The sequence below is a fragment of the Marmota monax genome, unplaced genomic scaffold (genome assembly GCF_021218885.2).
Source record: "Marmota monax isolate L192 unplaced genomic scaffold, Marmota_monax_Labrador192_F-V1.1 WCK01_AAM20220418_F8-fsc00172, whole genome shotgun sequence".
Classification (NCBI taxonomy): domain Eukaryota; kingdom Metazoa; phylum Chordata; class Mammalia; order Rodentia; family Sciuridae; genus Marmota; species Marmota monax.
Genome location: NW_026693633.1, coordinates 299,270 through 316,455, shown reverse-complemented (window position 1 = coordinate 316,455; position 17,186 = coordinate 299,270). Strand labels below are relative to the sequence as shown.

The following is a 17,186-nucleotide window of genomic DNA, read 5'->3' as shown; positions in this document are numbered from 1 at the left end:
AACTATTTATTGACTTGGAGGACCAAGGTCTTTCAAGAGACTATTTCTCCTTACTTTGTAAGAGGTGCTGTATTTATTCTGATATTTTAAAGTTTCCCTCTATGTGCTGTTAATATAAGTATTGTTAACCTTGCAGGATGGTCGATGTAGGGGGCCAAAGATCAGAGAGAAGAAAATGGATACACTGCTTTGAAAATGTCACCTCTATCATGTTTCTAGTAGCGCTTAGTGAATATGATCAAGTTCTCGTGGAGTCAGACAATGAGGTAAGTGCTCTTTGGACAGGCGATGGATTATCATTTTATTATCTGATAAAAAAATAAATGACAGGAAGTAAGGGTAGAGAGTGAGGTCAGCTGACTTCATTGCTTTCTTGATAGTTGATTTTAGGATTTTGAATATAACACTGTGGAGCCACAAGGTATGCTCAGATTGGTAAACTTTGCTGTCAGAGGTATGAGCAGTTCTGTGTACTCAGATCTAATTAGATCTAATTTGATACTTTTAACACTCTGCAGAGGTTCTGAAAAAGAAAACAACATAGAAATCCCTAGGCTAGTCATCAGATCATTTTATAGCCTTCTTACAGGATAGAATGGGGAGTGTTGGAATGAGTCATCCTGTTTTGTTTTGTTTTCATTTTGTTTAAATCATTGTTTGTGTGATGGGTGGGTCCCAAAGAATACTGAGAACCTCTGTTGGCAAATGTGAATAACTTTGCAGCTGGTCTCTAAATTAGTTCATTGCGGAACCATGAAGGGTCTTAGTGACTTGGCCTTTCTGCTCTTAGAGAACTGTATAGGCTGTTGTACCTGAAGAAGTGCTCTTAATATGCCTAATTCTCTATTGTGATCTCCTCCCCGTTGAAGGGAGACTTAACAGGTGTAAATACAGATTTTGGGATAGGAAAGACTTGATGATGAGTCAGAGCTGATTATGGAGGATAATTAGGGGGTGTAGGAAACCATGCCTATGAGCTAGATTTCATTCATGTGTGTGTGTGTGTGTGTGTGTGTGTGTGTGTGAAAAGATGTCTTGATAGTCCCGTCAGAGGCAGTGTTTGCAGTCTGAAATGACAATGAATATTAAATATCTATCTAATATGGTAAAAGAAGTAGATATATTCAGTAGGTAATTAAGATAAAATCTGGCATTATTAAAATATACTTTTTTAAATTAATTTTTTATTTATATATGACAGTGGAATGCATTATAATTCTTATTACACATATAGAGCACAACTTTTCATATCTCTGGTTGTATAAACAGTATATTCACACCAATTCGTGTATTCATACATGTACTTTGGATAATAATGTCCATCACATTTCACCATCATTTCCAATCCCATGCCCCCTCTCTTCCCCTCCCCACCCCTCTGCCCTATCTAGAGTTTGTCTATTCTTCCCATGCTCCCTCTCTCTACCCCACTATGAAACTATGAATCAGCCTCCTTATATCAGAGAAACATTTGGCATTTTGTGGTGGGGCAGGAGGGGGGATTGGCTAACTTCACTAAGCATTATCTTCTCTAACTCCATCCATTTATCTGTGTTTTTAGATATACAAGAATTCTTAGCTTTTTTAAGTTTTAAAATATATTTTTGTTTATTTTTCTGCAGGTCTTAAAAATTCTATTAAAAAAAATCCATTTCTCTATAGCATTTCTTTTGTTGTGGGATTGATGATGTTCCCATGAATTAATATCTCATATAGAACTGAATTACCTATTCATGCATCATTCCTGGCTGAGTCAACCAGAGAGATTGTTTTTAAGAATGAAGCTTATTTAAGCTAATTGTCCCCCTATAGGTAAAAAGCAAAGTGCTTAAAAGCATGCTAAAATACGTCAGTTATCAAAATATGTTAGGTAGTTGCTTTTAGAATTTTAACTATGACATCTCTGTTTTCTGTCCTTATTTCTGTGCCCATTTGTTGTTCTGTAATCCTTGGATTTTGTGTTTTGAATATGTTGCATATTCTGAAAGCAGACATATTATAGAATTTCATATTTCTTTGTATGTTGGATCAAGACAAAAAACATTTTGACATCTTGCCTACTATGTTATGGCTACCAGAGTATCTAAAGAGATATGAAAATGGGAGGAGAACATTAACTTTGTCTAAACAGCATTAAAAAGGAGACATGCTTTTTGTCAGAATATAGCATATGGGGGAAGGAAAGCCCTTGTTTTATAGATCATCAACCTTTAGTTTGCTACCCAGTAAAATAAAATTTATGTGTGTGAACTAGACAGAAGATGTAAGAAGCACACACAATTTTATTTTTTATGTTTATATTATAGCTAGAGAAAGTGTTTATTAGTACATATTTTGTACAAAATAAATGAATTGTATCCATGAAGAAATACATGTTTTGATTTAATGATAATTAACTTACCACATTAAAATTAGCTAAATAGAAGAGATGGTAGATTCCTCAGATTATTTATTAGCTAAGTCTAGTACTTAAATACAGTTCTTTAATTATCTTGACATTACAGGTCACTTATCCTATTTTTCACCTAACATTATTAAAGAGGTCAGATTTTATATAGAAATATATAAAATATTAATGTTCACCTTAATATATGTTAATTAAAGGCAATGGCATTGTTTTGATTATCAGATTCATAATTAAAAGTTTCCATAATAACTTGCCATTCATTATATAGGTACTAAGTATGCCAAAAAATATTGTCCCAGTTCCTTTGATTTTTAAGGTGATTTTTACATTATGTAACAGACTAAAATAATTAAAATAATAAAAGTATCATTTTTTTTCACTAATCATTTGTGAATGTTTTGAAAGTCTCCATTGTAATTCCATGAGATAAAAGTCACACCTGTATGGTGTTCTTTCCTTAGAAATCACATCAGACCTGATGGTAGGATTAGAGATGATTTTCGGCATAATAAAAAAGGATTGCTCATCATTTATTCTGTCCATATTAGCCACAGCCAGCATTGTTGGTAATTAGGTGACATTATCAAAAATATTTGTTAATATTGGAATATGGTTGAATGATCCTTTTTCCCCCATGTATACTAATATATGGAAATGTTGTTATTAGTTCATTAAGAATATTAAGAATTATAAAATTCTAGATTCCCCAAATTCTCTGATTTGGGTGAGACAAAACTGAAATAGACTCCCAAGAGGTTTTGTTCTTGGTTTTGAAATCTGATGTTCTTAAGTTTAATCCAGAGCAGATTTTGTTGTGCCTTCTTTGGTATATAATCATGAGGAAAAACCTGGGAGTGGATTCTCATGGCCTTTTCTTTATGTCCCTGGGGGGATCTGTGGAGACCATAAGCAAAAGCCGCTAAGGAAGTAGTTTAGAATTTTGCTTTTGCTTTTGATATTTTCAAAACTTCATGTGTTCATTGCCGCAGTCTGGCTGGGCACAAATGCCGCAGTCTGGCTGGGCACACAATCAGGAGCCACCACACAGCTTGTAGATTCAAACAGCAACTCTTTATTCCCAAACTCACACCAGCCGTCTACAATCACGTTCTGGGGAAATCCACGTTCTCTGCCCAAATCCACCTCCACTGGGCTTCTATCTTCAAAATATACTGTCTAAATCCCGTGAGAACTCAAGGGGAACTCAGGCAGCAGGATACGCCCTATTCCCAGCAGGAATAATCTTAAACCTTAAACCTGGAACCTAAACTGGGAACGCCCTAAACACGATTATCTTAAAACCGGGAACACCCTAATCTGCCTTGGTCCTTGAGCAAGGTCACCTACATTCAATGTCACTGCAACATGTCAGCAACATGGGGTACGCTGGCAAGGAAATTGTCATACCTACTTGGCTAATGGCTCCCAGCAGTTCATCTTTACAGTTTTACATAGTTCTGCTTTTGTCTGTCTAGATTTTCAAATTTCCTAGTGTTAGGGGAATGAATTTCTTCCTGTCTCTTTTTGCCTCCAAAGAAAGAAATATTCTGTCAAATAGTGGGCTAGCGTATCCTAGAGCCGTGTTGATTTGTGTATTCCCTTTCTGTCTTATTTTTCTCTGACAGTATACCAGCATGGATCCAACTTTCTGCTATGTCCCTTTCATGGCTTTGTTATTTTATGTAACTGAAAACCCAGAGCACACAAAGCATCCACATCACATATTTCAGTTTATAATTATATATCCAAACACTACCTTTTATTCTTTATTTTTCTGGCTCTTTGTTTCATAAATATTTGAGCACTAATTCAAAGATGCTGTCTCAGACATTGCTTCAGATTATCTTCCAGACTATGCTCTTTGTAGAATTGCAAAGACTGAGATTTTTATCTCCTCTATTTTATAAAAATTTGAGCTTCTTGAAAGAGTCTTGATGAATTGTTATAGTTTTGATAAAATTGCTAGGTAGTTCCTCCCAATCCAGGCCTGCCTTTGACCGAGATGGATTTCCCAACATTGATTCTCATAAGCATTTATCCTTCAAACCTTATTCTTAGAGTTGTCCAAACCATAAAGTAAAAGGAGAGATAAGAACTTGATAAAACCATTGTTCTGTTGGCTTCACCACTTGATCTGGTTTGCATTATAACAAAGAGTAAGGTCCAAGACAAGATCCCTCAGGGCCAGATCCTTTGCCCTTCTAGACCACCTTTTCTTTCCCCTTCCTACAATGTTGTCTACAAAATTAGAGACACTTGCAGAGAAAAAGCAAGAATAGCTTTCAGGCATCCAAGAGCATGGGAATAGAATGAAAACTCTTTATTTTCAGGAAGAAATTGAACTCTCTCTCCTACCTATAAGTTCTTTCTATAGTCACAGACAATAGTGGGCCAGCCAGAGATCCTTTACCAGTAATTCAGAATTCCAGTATTGCTCATTACGTTTTGAACTGTCTTGAAATAAATAATCCAAAATATGGATTTCTTTTGGATATTTCTATACTAGACTAACCATTTTGAAGTTATTTAACTGGAACCAAAGTCTGAAAATTATCTTTAAAAGTGTGGAACATGTACTCTCTTCTGCTCTAAAAACTCTGAATGAGCTTTTGGGAATTTTCTTCAGATAACATTCAACTTTGTGGGGAATACTGACTAATATTAAGGAGAAAAATTCAAATTCCAAAGGAAAGATCTAAAGGAAACTTATAAGTACTTAAAAGTAAAAGCTTAGTTTAAGATAGCAGTCTCTGACCATTAATTGGATTGATTTTATCAGCCCTTAATCAAATTATGCCTTTGGTACACTTGGCTCAGGTTCATGACCTAATTAACAAGGATATTCCTGAAAAACACTCCACTTTTTATATTTAACCTCTTTCTCATTTCCTTATTCCTTTGTTCATTTCCAGCTACTTGTCCTCATTTCATATTCCTCCTCCCACCCTCTTATTTGTCTGCTCTTCTGTTTCCTATGACTATTGACCATCCTCATCCTCCTCCTTACCACCCCCCCACCAGTCCCCAAATCGGGGTATGAAATCCAGAGCCTTGCTCATGCTAGGCCAGCACTCTACCCCTGTGCGCCAGCCCTGGCCCTCAGAAGGAAGTTTTTTGATCTCATTTGAGCTTGAACCCGAGGCTTGGACTTCTGCCACTAAGGATGTTAAATATATGAATATAGGTCCATCTGTATTTTTTCCACTGATTTTTTTTTTGGGGGGGGCACAGGGATTGATCTCAGGGTTGCTCAAACACTGAGCCACATTCCCAGCACTTTTTAATTTTCATTTTGAGATAGGGTCTTACTAGGTTGCTTAGAGTCTCACTAGGTTGCTTAGGGCCTCGCTAAGTTTCTGAGGCTGGCCTTGAATTTTCAATCCTCCTACCTCAGCATCCAGAGTTGCTGGGATTACAGGCATGCCCCCATTGCACCTAGCATCCTCTGTTTTGTTTTGTTTTTTAATATTTATTTTTTAGTTGTAGTTGGACACAATAACTTTATTTTATTTATTTATTTTTATGTGGTGCTGAGGATCGAATCCAGGGCCTCGAATGTGGTAGGCGAGCACTCTAATGCTGAGCCACAACCCCAGCCCTCCACTGTTATTTTTAACCTAACTATAAAATGTATACATACACATCAAAGTACACAAATTAAAAATTTATAGTACAGTGACTTATTACAAAGCAAATATCTGTATTCAACACTTGGCAAGAAGTAGAATTTGCCATGACCATTGGTACTTGCTAGTATCTCTCTCACACAGGTTAGATTACTGAAGTAATCACTTTGCAATTTGTTTTGTTTTGTCTTAATACTTAAATATGCATTTCTAAACACTATGGTTTTGTTTAATTTGTGCTTAATTTTTATATGAAGAGAATCAGCATATTTTTTCAAACATTGTTTAGAGAGTATGTTAATTTGAGCTTTAAAATGCATAAAAATGAGTAATATGTTTTTGTCTGTTTTTTTTTTCCTTAGTGTTTGTAAGGTGTATGCATTCTAAATAATTAATTCATTTGCACTATTGTATAGTATTCTGTTGCATGAAAGTACCACAGTTTGTTCATTCTTATGTCCATATTTTCAGATTGTTAATGTGTGTTTCCACTTTGGGGCTATTACAAATAATGCTCCTGTGAATATTTACATGCATGTCTCTTGGTGCACATGAGTTCCTATTTCTGGTAGAAACATACCAAGAAATAGAATCGCAAGCACATGGATGCATATTCTTAAACTTAATAGATAAAGCCAAAGTGGTTTTCCAAAATGAGCGTACCAATTTACATTCCTACCATCAATGTCTGAAAGTTGCTATCACTTCACATCTTTGCTAACCCTTCGTATTGTCAGTCTTACTCATTGCGGTCTTCTGGTGAGAAGCAAGTTCAGCTGTAGTCCATTCATGTGCCTTTTTACTTGGGCCTACCTTCACTCCTAGTGCATAGCTCTAGTGAAAAGCAAACATGTTTTACCAGCCCCCTGTTTCCCAAGCCTCTCAGCTGCTACCTCCAGAATCAGCAGTTACCTTCATGGGAAAAGTTACCCCAAATACTGGGCTCAGTTTTCTAGACCCATATGCCCCCAGATCCTGGCCTAGTAACTCTTTGCTACCTTAAACTCTCTGAGGTCTTTAAGCAGATGTACTTTTTATGTTGTTAGTACTTTAAAAGAAAATTTTTTTTTTTTTAGTTTGTTAGTGTTTTTGATTATCCTCCTTCTAACTGATATTAATGACAGGGGACCTGTATCAAGTTTTTTGATATGTACAAGTCTTTCTCTGAGTTCTCTGTTTGGTTGACCCATTTACTTCTCCTGCACCAATATAAAAGTTATATGGTTTTATAAATCTCAACATATAGGAGATTAAATCTGTCTACATTGTTCTGAATTTTCTTGGTTATTCTTGGTCCTTTACCTTCTGTTTGAATATTAAGATGAGCATAAATTCTACGAAATAAATATGATTGAAATTTAAATAACTATATACATGAATTTGAGGTTAGATTTAAACTTTACAGTACTGAGTTTTGCCACTAGTGAACATGATATATAGTTCATCATTTATTGTTTTAGAACATCGCTTGTCACTTATTGCGTGTAGTCAGTTTTTGTAAACATTCCACATGTGCTTGTAATTATGATTGCTCGTTTTTTGGGTACAAGGTTATATATTACATCTATTAGAACAAGCCATGTTAATTGAATCATTCAAATCTTTATTTTCTATTTATTAGTTACTGATAATTTCTGACAGTTATTTTTATTATCAAATTTGTTTGTATTGACACATATATATACAAAACTATGCAAATTTTAAGTATTTAGTTTGATGAATTATCACTGTATGAACATATCCATGTAATCACTATCCACCCCAAGAAATAGAAATCATTAGCAATCCCCTGTGATGGTTCCCAGGGAATGTATGTATGTTTATACAGTCATCACTTTATTTATTTGGGTAATGCTGGCCTCATGGAACAAATTAGGAAGTATTCTCTCTGCTTCTCCTTCATCAAAAGTCTAGAAAATTGATAGATCTTCCTTAAATCTTGGTAGAATTTACCAGTGAAGCAATCTGGGCCTGTTGTTTCTGTTTTGGAAGGTTAGTTTTTGATTCAATTTCTTTAAGAAATACAGACCTATTTAGATTGTTTGTTTCTTATAGGAGTTTGGCAGATTGTCTTTCAAGGGATTGTTCCATTTCTTCTAGGTTACCAGATTTGCATGTGTAGAGTTGGTTCTATATTCCTGTATCACCCCTTTAATGTCCATGGTGGCCATGGTGATATGTGCTTTTTCTCTGTCTTTAGTAATTTGTGTCTTCTCTTTTTTGCGTAGCCTGATTTGAGGTTTATTGATCTTTTCAAAGAACAGCTTTTGGTTTTGTTGATTTTTCTCTGTTGACTTCCTGTTTTCAGTGTCATTGATTTCTGCTCCACATTTTTTTCTTCTTTTTATTTTGAGTTCACTTTGTTCATCTTTTTCTAAGGTAGAAACTTAGATCATTTAGCTCTTTCTTCTATTCTAACATGTATGCATTCGATGCTGTAAATTTCCTTCTAAGCGCTGCTATCATGTCACTCCACAAATTTTGCTATGTTGTGTTTTCATTTTCATTTAGTTCAAAACACTTCTTTATTGCTATGGAATTTCTTATAATATGTGTGTTATATAAAAGTGTATTGTTTAATCCCTAAGTCTTTGGAGATTCTTCCAATAATCCACATCCATATTCAAATACTAAACTGCTTCTGGGGTAGTACAAGTATCTTATGACAAAATAATCTTAATTTCTTTTTCTCATCTCTTGTATTATTGCTTTCACTTTACCTAAGAATACATAAATGTGAATTGAATACATTGTTGCTATTGTTATTTTTAACAGTAAATCTATTGATAAGCAAGAATTCTAAGAAAAATTTTAAGAAAATCTTAATTTTGTTTTACCTTCTTATTCTTCTATTTTTTTTAATGTGGATCTGAATTTCTGACCTATACCATTTTCCTTCTCACTAAAGGATATCTTTTAATATTTCTTGCTTGGTGTAGCTTGGTGGTAGAGTGCTTGCCTGGCGTAAATGAGGCCCTAGGTTTGATTTCCACTACCACAGAAAGAAAAGAAGAATTCTTATATAATGCATGGCAGCACATTTTCTCCAATTTAATTTTTCCGAGAAAGTCTTTTTTCTTCTTTACTTTGGAAGGGTAAATTCATATGGTATAGAAATTTAGGCTCTGGGATTTTGTTTTTGTTTTTTCTTTCAGTACTTTAAATATCTTGTTTCATTCTCTCTGGTTTCTGAGAAGAGATAAGGTCCAATTTTTACAGTTGGTTTTATATAGGTAATTTATATTTTTAATCTGGTTTCTTTCAAGATTTTTTTCTTAATCTTTGATTTTCTGCAGTTTGAATTTTATGCCTGGTTATAGTTATTAGGGGTGGGGTAATCAGTTATCCTACTTTAGTGTCTCTGAGCTTTCTAGATCTGTGAATTTATGTGTGATATTAATTTGGGGGAAATTCTCAGTCATTGTTGCTTTAAATATTTCTTCAGTTCCTTTTACTTTTATTTTTCCTCCTAGTATTCCCATTACATGTGTCACAACTTTTGTAGTTATCCCACAGTTCTTGAATATTCTTTTTTTTTTCCTTCAAGCTTTTTTTTCCTCTTTTTTTAGTTTTGGAAGTTTCTATTGATATTCACTAATTCAGCAATGCTTTCTCAGCTATGTCTAATCTACTTATCAAAGGCATTCTCCATTTCTGTTCTAGTATTTCTCTTTTTATCTCTATCATTTACTTTTAAAAATTTATCCTTAGAATTTCTATCTCTGCTTACATTGCCCATCTGTTCTTGCACACTTTATACTGTATCTGTTAGAACCCTTAGCATATTAATCATGCTTTTTTAAGTTAACACCTCTACCACATCTAAGTCTGGTTCTGATGCTTGCTGTCTCTTCAAACTGTGTTTTGTTGCCTTGTATATGCTTTGTGACTGTTTTCCTTGATTGCTGTTGGTGATGTACTGGATGGAAGAAACTGCTGCATGGAGGCCTTTAATGTGGCAATGAAATGGGGGGAAGCTTCTGATAGTACCAGGATTAAGTGTCTGTTGTTTAGTGAGCCTGTTCTGCTGGGCCATGCGCTTTGTGAGGTCTTCTCGGTCTCACCCCTACCTCCCTTAGGTAGGATAGGATGGCGAGTTTGTGAAGTTAAGTGTAGTCACGTACCACGTAATGACATTTGGCCATCAACATACCAAATAAGATGATTAAGTCCAATAAGATGATTAATGGTGTGGGGAAATTCCCATCACCTAGTACTTTTACTGTAACTTTGTTTAGATACATTTAGCTATGCAAATACTCATCATTGTGTGCAATTACCTGCAGCATTCAGTACAGTGACACTGCTGTACAGTTTTATAGCCTGGAGCAGCAAGCTATACCATGTATCACAGGTATGTGGTAGGTTATATCACCTGGGTGTGAATAAGTGTACTCTTTGATGTTCACACAGCAATAAAATGACCTATTGACACACTTCTCAGACTGTGTCACTATGATTAAGGTACCATGCATCTATATTTCCCTCCCCACATGGAAAACTAGAGTTAGTTAGAATTGACTGTTGCCCTTCTCCCAGGTCGTCGGGGCTCTGATAAAACCCCTGTAATTTAGGTTCTGATAAAATGATTTCTCTTGAGATCAGGCCTTGTTAAGACAAACAGAACACTCTGATATATTTCAGAATGAGTTTTCCCCCATCAAACACGAGGTGATTGTTTTTTTTCCCCCTGATAATCAGGTATTTATTGTAGACTCATACATAATGACTGGAAGATCAAATTGAAATCCTTAGCAGGGATTATCTCTGAATAGCTATAGTAAGGGTAATTTTGATTTTATGTTTTATTCATTTTATGTATTTGCATTTTCAAAATATTCCTTGAACAACTATACTGTTGTTCAAGGCTTAAAGATATGACACTTAAAAAGTTAAATTATGAAACCTTTCCTGAAACATTTATCACTTAAAATATAGTTAAATAAAAATGAGTTTTAGGCTGTTTTCTCTTGTCCTAATTGCCTATAGAAGGATAAGATGGAAATACAAGTGAGCGGAGAAGTATGTACAAATGTCTAGTCAAAGGAGCTCAGCAGTATTAGAAAACATCCATTTTCTATTAGTCTGCTCTAAATAGCTTCAAAACTGAAACACCTGTTAGGAATCATACAAATTAAGGAGCTCATTGAAATAGAGGAGACAGTTTTATGAGGTCAGGATTTATCTCAGCCCTTGTTTGTTCATCTTAGATGAAACAAATAAAAGGAATTTAAAGCACAAAGATAGAAAAAAGCTTATGTTATAGACTAACTGTGGGCCCAAAGCCAGAGAAATCTGGACCACTTTCATGGTCAAATTTAACTAGATGGGGTCTTTCTTAAGTACCATTCATTTCTCCCTTAAAAAAAAAAAGAAGAAGAAGAAGAAAAAAAAATAAAAATAAATTGTCTTTTATCAGGAATCTACATTTTGTAAAACTTAAAATCATTATCCATATCTCTGGTGTTCTCTAGAATAATAGCACATCTGTGCTTCCAGGCTCATTATGTAATAGGAAGTCCAGGCTATGTGGAATGTTCTTCCTACAGACAGGTTAAGACAAAGGGCATGGGTGGTGTAGCTGCCATTCTCTAGGTATCTTATGCTGTGTGAGTTAAATCTGCTATAGTAACATCTCTAGTGTGTTTTCACACATGAACCTATTGGTGGGGGGACAGTGTTGTTGTTTTTTTTAATTGTTACTTATATAATGTGGATTGTCATTTATGTAATGTGGATTGTCACTTTTAGAAAGGAGTAATAGGGGATCCTTTTTTGGGACATTGGATACCTATGAACTACCACTGAAGAGACAATAGGGAAGCAAAAGAGTTGGACTATTCATCTGAAGTTCCATTCATCTCATGCTTGATGGTCTTAAACAATAATATCTCAGTGCCATCCTTTTAATGTAAAAAATTAGTTTATTATTTGCTTTAGTGTTGTGAGGGTTATTGAAATAGATAACAGATAAACTTCTTGGAGCATTCACTAAATGATTGTTGGTATCATCAATAATTTTAATAGTGGAAGAAATACTGTAACTTTTCTTTCTAAACATCATCAACTGTGGCTAATTTAGTCTTTTAAAGAGAACTCTTTGATTTGACATTTATGCTAGTGTAAGTATACTCAATCATTATTCATTAAGTAAGATTAAAATTTGGGGGAGAAATGTTATATGAGTAAATGCTTAAGAAACGTGGAAGTTTTCTATTTAAGAAAATTTCTTTTAGACTAACGAGGGAGAAATTTAAAAATGAAAATAAGGGGAGACTCAAAGCAACATGACTTTTAAGATACAGCTCATCCTACTATGTTTGTTACCTGTTCACATGTTTTGTTTATCATGATTTTGTATTAGTCATGATTTCGTGGTTGGAGAAAGACTGTGAAAGTTATCACAGTGGTTCGCATAACCAGGAAGAACCAGGGAGTTCATGCCATCTCTGCATCCTGTACTAGAGTTTGGTTGGAACTCTTTCTCTTTTGCTTCTCTTTGATTCAAACAGTCCTGAATCATGTCTTCTCAGCCTAACAACCCAAGAGAAAAGGAAGTTGCCATTCTATCATGGTTTGGCTATGATTTGAGTGTGTTCACCCAAAGGTTCATGTGTTAGAAACTTGGCCTCTAGTGTTAAAGATGTTAAGAGATGGTGGAGCCTTTAAGAGGTGGGGTCTAGTGGAAAATGATTAGGTTTGGGGGGCTGCCTTCAGAAGGAATTAATGCTGGTCTCATCGAGTGAGTTTCTGTAAGAGTGGGTTAATATAAAATAGAAAGAATGGCTTCTCCCTTCTCTTTAGCTTCCTGTCTTGCCATATTAGCTCTCCTTCTTACATATGCTCCTGTCACAATGCTATCTGCTTTCATGTGACATAATCAAGGGAACCTCTGCCAAAGGCTGAATGAATGAGGCTGCCCAATCATGAAACTTCAGCTTCCAAAACTGAAGTTAAATAAACCTCTTCTTACAAAGTATGCAGATTCCAGTATTTTGTTATAGCAATGGAAAATGAACTAATGCACACTCCAACTCCACAGTGAAAATCTTGGCAGGGGCTGGGGAGGGTGTGCAGGTATAGCCCTGAGATTGTCACTGCAAATTCCCATAGTCCCAGTGGCAAGAAGCTGGGTGTATTTTCAGAAGACCAGGAGAGTGATGGGGTGAATCAAGGAGGAGGGCACACCTGGCAGAAAAAAACACTAACCACTATTACTGTATTTTTCAAATTGTGGATTTTAATGTATGAATGAGTTGGCACCATTATTAGGCTGTGAATGTTATATGGTAGGTTATGAACAACTTCTTTAAAAGGTGAAATGGAATAAATGTAAATAAAATTCAATAGAAAATATCAAAAGATATCACTCTCAGGAGAATTATTATTTCGTGAAACTTTTATTTTCATATATATAAATTTTCATATATTTATATTTGTGTGTGTGTGGACGAGATACAATATAAAATGTATTTGTTAATGTAGGTTGTAATCTTTAAAGTTTACAAGTCTACAATGTGTAGTGCTCATCCCTGAAAAACTACCACTGTCAATGGGATGGTGATCTGTTTGTTCTAGGACTTTGTTCACTAGTCCAGTTTTAGGAATGGAAATTGGAAGCTCCTCAACCTTCCAGTCACTAAGGTTGCATTTTGGTTTTGTTTTGTTTTGGGCACTTGGGGGCAGTTGGCCAGTAGAACTGGAACCTTTGTCAAAAGTCCAGAGACAGTTCTTCAAAAACCAGTTTGCCAAGAGACACTTGAAAGAAAAAATATATACTGCTCTTTACTTGTCATTAAAGTTAACCAGCTTTTATCTTATACTGAAACTGAAGATGAGAAGCATCTTGTGGTGGAGAGGGTAAAACTTCAGATCCCAAGCTCAGAGTTTGTTCCATGTCATCTCACTTTAATATCAAACTTTGAAGGACATCCTTGCCCTGAGTTGAATATCACATTGCAGAAGAGCCCAGGGCTAAGCATTTATTGAGAGTCTATCATGAACCAGGCACATCTAGTCCACTCATCTTTCACAGTTGAGGTCTTCATTGATTAGGATTATACAGAGTTTTTCAGAGTTAACTTCCCATTGCTAGGGTCACCCAGTGTTCACTAAAAAGTACCTAGAATTCTAAAGGTACAGTTTTGCATGGGAGGTTAAGAACTCTGACTCTGTAGCCAGATTGGGTGGATTCAAATCCCAGATGTGTTGCTCTCTGGCTTTTTGACCTTGAGGCTCTCAGGTCCTCAGTTCATTCAACTGTGTTAGGGTTGTTGTACGGATTCAGTAACTTACTATATGTGAAGTAACAGACCTTGACACATAATTAATGACATATGTGATTCTTATAATAAGATGATGGTGATTCCTAACCCAGGAGGCTAAAAATTATCCCCACTGTAAATTTGCTATCTGGAACTCAGAGGATAAAAGCTACAACTTCAAAATATTAAAACTCAATAAATTTTCTATATTCAAAGGGTTTCTTAAGGATATTCCTGTGCAAGAGCAGGTGATGGTGGAGCACATCAAGTAATTGGCTTGATTAAGTATCAGGATGGGCTGAAGGGAAATTAAGAAAGTGAAAGGTTTTGCATATGATATCCTATAAAAACAGAACAGTTTGAAATTAAAGTGTTCCTAGTCTTTTAGGCAGTTTTGTCATCTTAAAATTTAGATTTTAAAAAGAGAAACATCTCTTTAGGTATTAATATTCTTATTTCATTTTATCAAATAGCACTGGGAACTAATGGTAGAAATTTGAAGACACTCTTATTGTTTGCACTTTCAAGCATTTCATCTTATAAAGTACAGTAGGGCAGAATGTTTCAGAAAGGAAAGGTGCTGAAAAGTGCTTATTACACCTAAAGTTGGTATTTGTTTGTTTGTTTGTTTGTTTGTTTTGTGCCAGGGATTGAACCAGAGATACTCTACACTGAGCTACATCCCCAGCCCTTTTTATTTTTTATTTTGAGACTAGATCTCACTAAGTTTCCCAGGCTGGCCTCAAACATGTGATCCCCCTGTCACCACTCCTGACAGCATAATTAATTTTTGCTAAGGACAGCCATACCTTTCATAACTCTTCAGAGGTCCCATGTTGGCCATCTTATGGAAAACAAGAGCAAAGGATATTCACGTGGAGCTGGTCATTCGTTATAGAGTGCCTTGTCCCCCTGGCAGGGCATGTCCAGCTGTCAACTAGAGTAGGCCCACACTTGGTCTGTGGGCTGTGGCTGCAAAACCGTGCACAGCCTGTGGGCACTGAGCCCAAACTGGTTCAAAGTAGGCACTTTCACATTAAATAAGCACAGTTCTCTCTTCTGGATAAACTCAAAGGCAATCAGAGACACCCAGAAGTTTTATCAAATGTGTATTATTTATTAGTTTAAAAAAACACACAAGGGACAAAGTTGTTGATTTTGTTTCTCTGGATTTTTGAAAGTACACCTTTCCCCTTTGAGGGTATCTCAAGAGTAACAAAGAACAATACACTCCAGTGTGTATTTTATAAGCTAATGATGTATTGAATATGAACTGTAAACCTTTGAAAAAGAATGAGGAAGTGTTAAAGAATTTTAAGGAGACAGAAGTTTTCTCTGAAACTAAACTTCCTTCTACAATTCACACTGACATGAAAATTGTATTGCTTTTCATAGCATTTTGTTTTCACCAGCATGTACAGAGTTTCCAATTTCTCTACATACTTGCTAACACTTATTATATTTGTCTTTTTTTAATAGTATGCATCCTTAATGAATGTGAAGTGGTATTTCATTGTGGCTTTGATTTTTCTTTCCCTAATGTTTTTTTCCACTTCACAGGTGATACTGATTTTTTAAGTCACTGTTTTTATAGTATGCCAAACAGTGGCACTCAGTCACTAGTAAAAAAAAAAAAAAAAAAGGTAGATTCTCACATGAAGTCCGAATGAGCATTATGTGCTTTGGATGTCCTTCCAGTCTTTCTTTCTCTTTCTTTCCTTCCTTCCTTCCTTCCTTCTTTCCTTCCTTCCTTCCTTCCTTCCTTCCTTCTTTCCTTCCTTCCTTCCTTCCTTCCTTCCTTCCTTCCTTCTTTCAATAAATGGTTCTTTGTATCACTTTTCTGTAAGCACAAACTTTTATTTACTCAAGTCAGCCAAATGTCCACTAGGTGGTGCTCTAAACACAGCATCAAGTATTTACATAAAGCTGAAAGTGAATTCCCAAGTTGTCCCAACAAAGATTTCTGCTTCACAGAAATATGTGTATTAATTTGGACAAACTAAGCACAGTTATGGGATGTTAGCACTGAATGGTTAGCATTTGTTTGTTTCAACCTTTTCCTGGTAAAATGAGAAAACTGTAGTCCAATGAAGTTAAATGACTTGCCCAAGGTCACACCCCTGGCTACTGATAAAGCCAGGCTTCAATGCAAGACCTATATTCCCAATCTGGAATGTAGTCTTATTCTCCATGTAGTCACTGCTTTCTATTAACAGGTTTTCCCAGAGCATCTTCCAGTTCTAGAACCTGGGTTAATGTAGCTTTGTGCATGACAAACCAAAATACAGACATGAAGATACTTTGTATTGCTCTTTTGAATAATCCTTGGATTGCAGAATAGAAAATCAGAATTCCACTAAGTTATTTATAGACCTTAGGGAAATTACTTAATGTCCATGAATTGGTACCCTTATCTTTAACTTAAGAGATTGCTTTCAATGTAAATAGATGATCCTCAAGTTTTATAATATCATACAAAAATTTAGTCTCTAAACTCTGAAACTGAAAGCTTGAAGCTTTCTTGAGTCTATCTTGTTTCAGGGCTTAGCTTTATTTTTTGGTCATAAAATGAGTGGAAGTTCCCATTTCCCTTTTCTCATGTAGTGGGATAAAATCTTCACATACCAGTACACCATTTAAAAAAAAAAAAAACAGTTTACACCTTTAACTAGTGTTGGTACTCAGGATTCCCAATCATCCATAAGCCTTCAATGAAAACAAAACAACTAACAAAAAAGAAGTATTTTATAGCAGTGTATTGCAGAAAGTACAAAAATAGTACTTCTTTGGAATATGTATATCAGCTTCCCAGAGCAACCTGCCCTGTTAATCACTTCCTGACTTTCACACACTGTTTCTCACCTATCTTATCCCTAAGTAAAGTGCCTC

At 35.4% G+C, this 17,186-nt stretch overlaps 1 protein-coding gene across 2 annotated transcripts in view; it reads left to right on the top strand.

Moving 5' to 3' along the window:
• The window catches only part of LOC124103218 (guanine nucleotide-binding protein G(q) subunit alpha), a 287,047-nt gene that overhangs the window by 228,918 nt on the left and 40,943 nt on the right, over positions 1-17,186 (top strand). For both annotated transcript variants that reach the window (XM_046459712.2, XM_058584075.1), the window contains exon 5: positions 137-266. In XM_046459712.2, the coding sequence (XP_046315668.1) occupies positions 137-266 (130 nt within the window). The remainder of the gene's footprint in view (positions 1-136; positions 267-17,186) is intronic.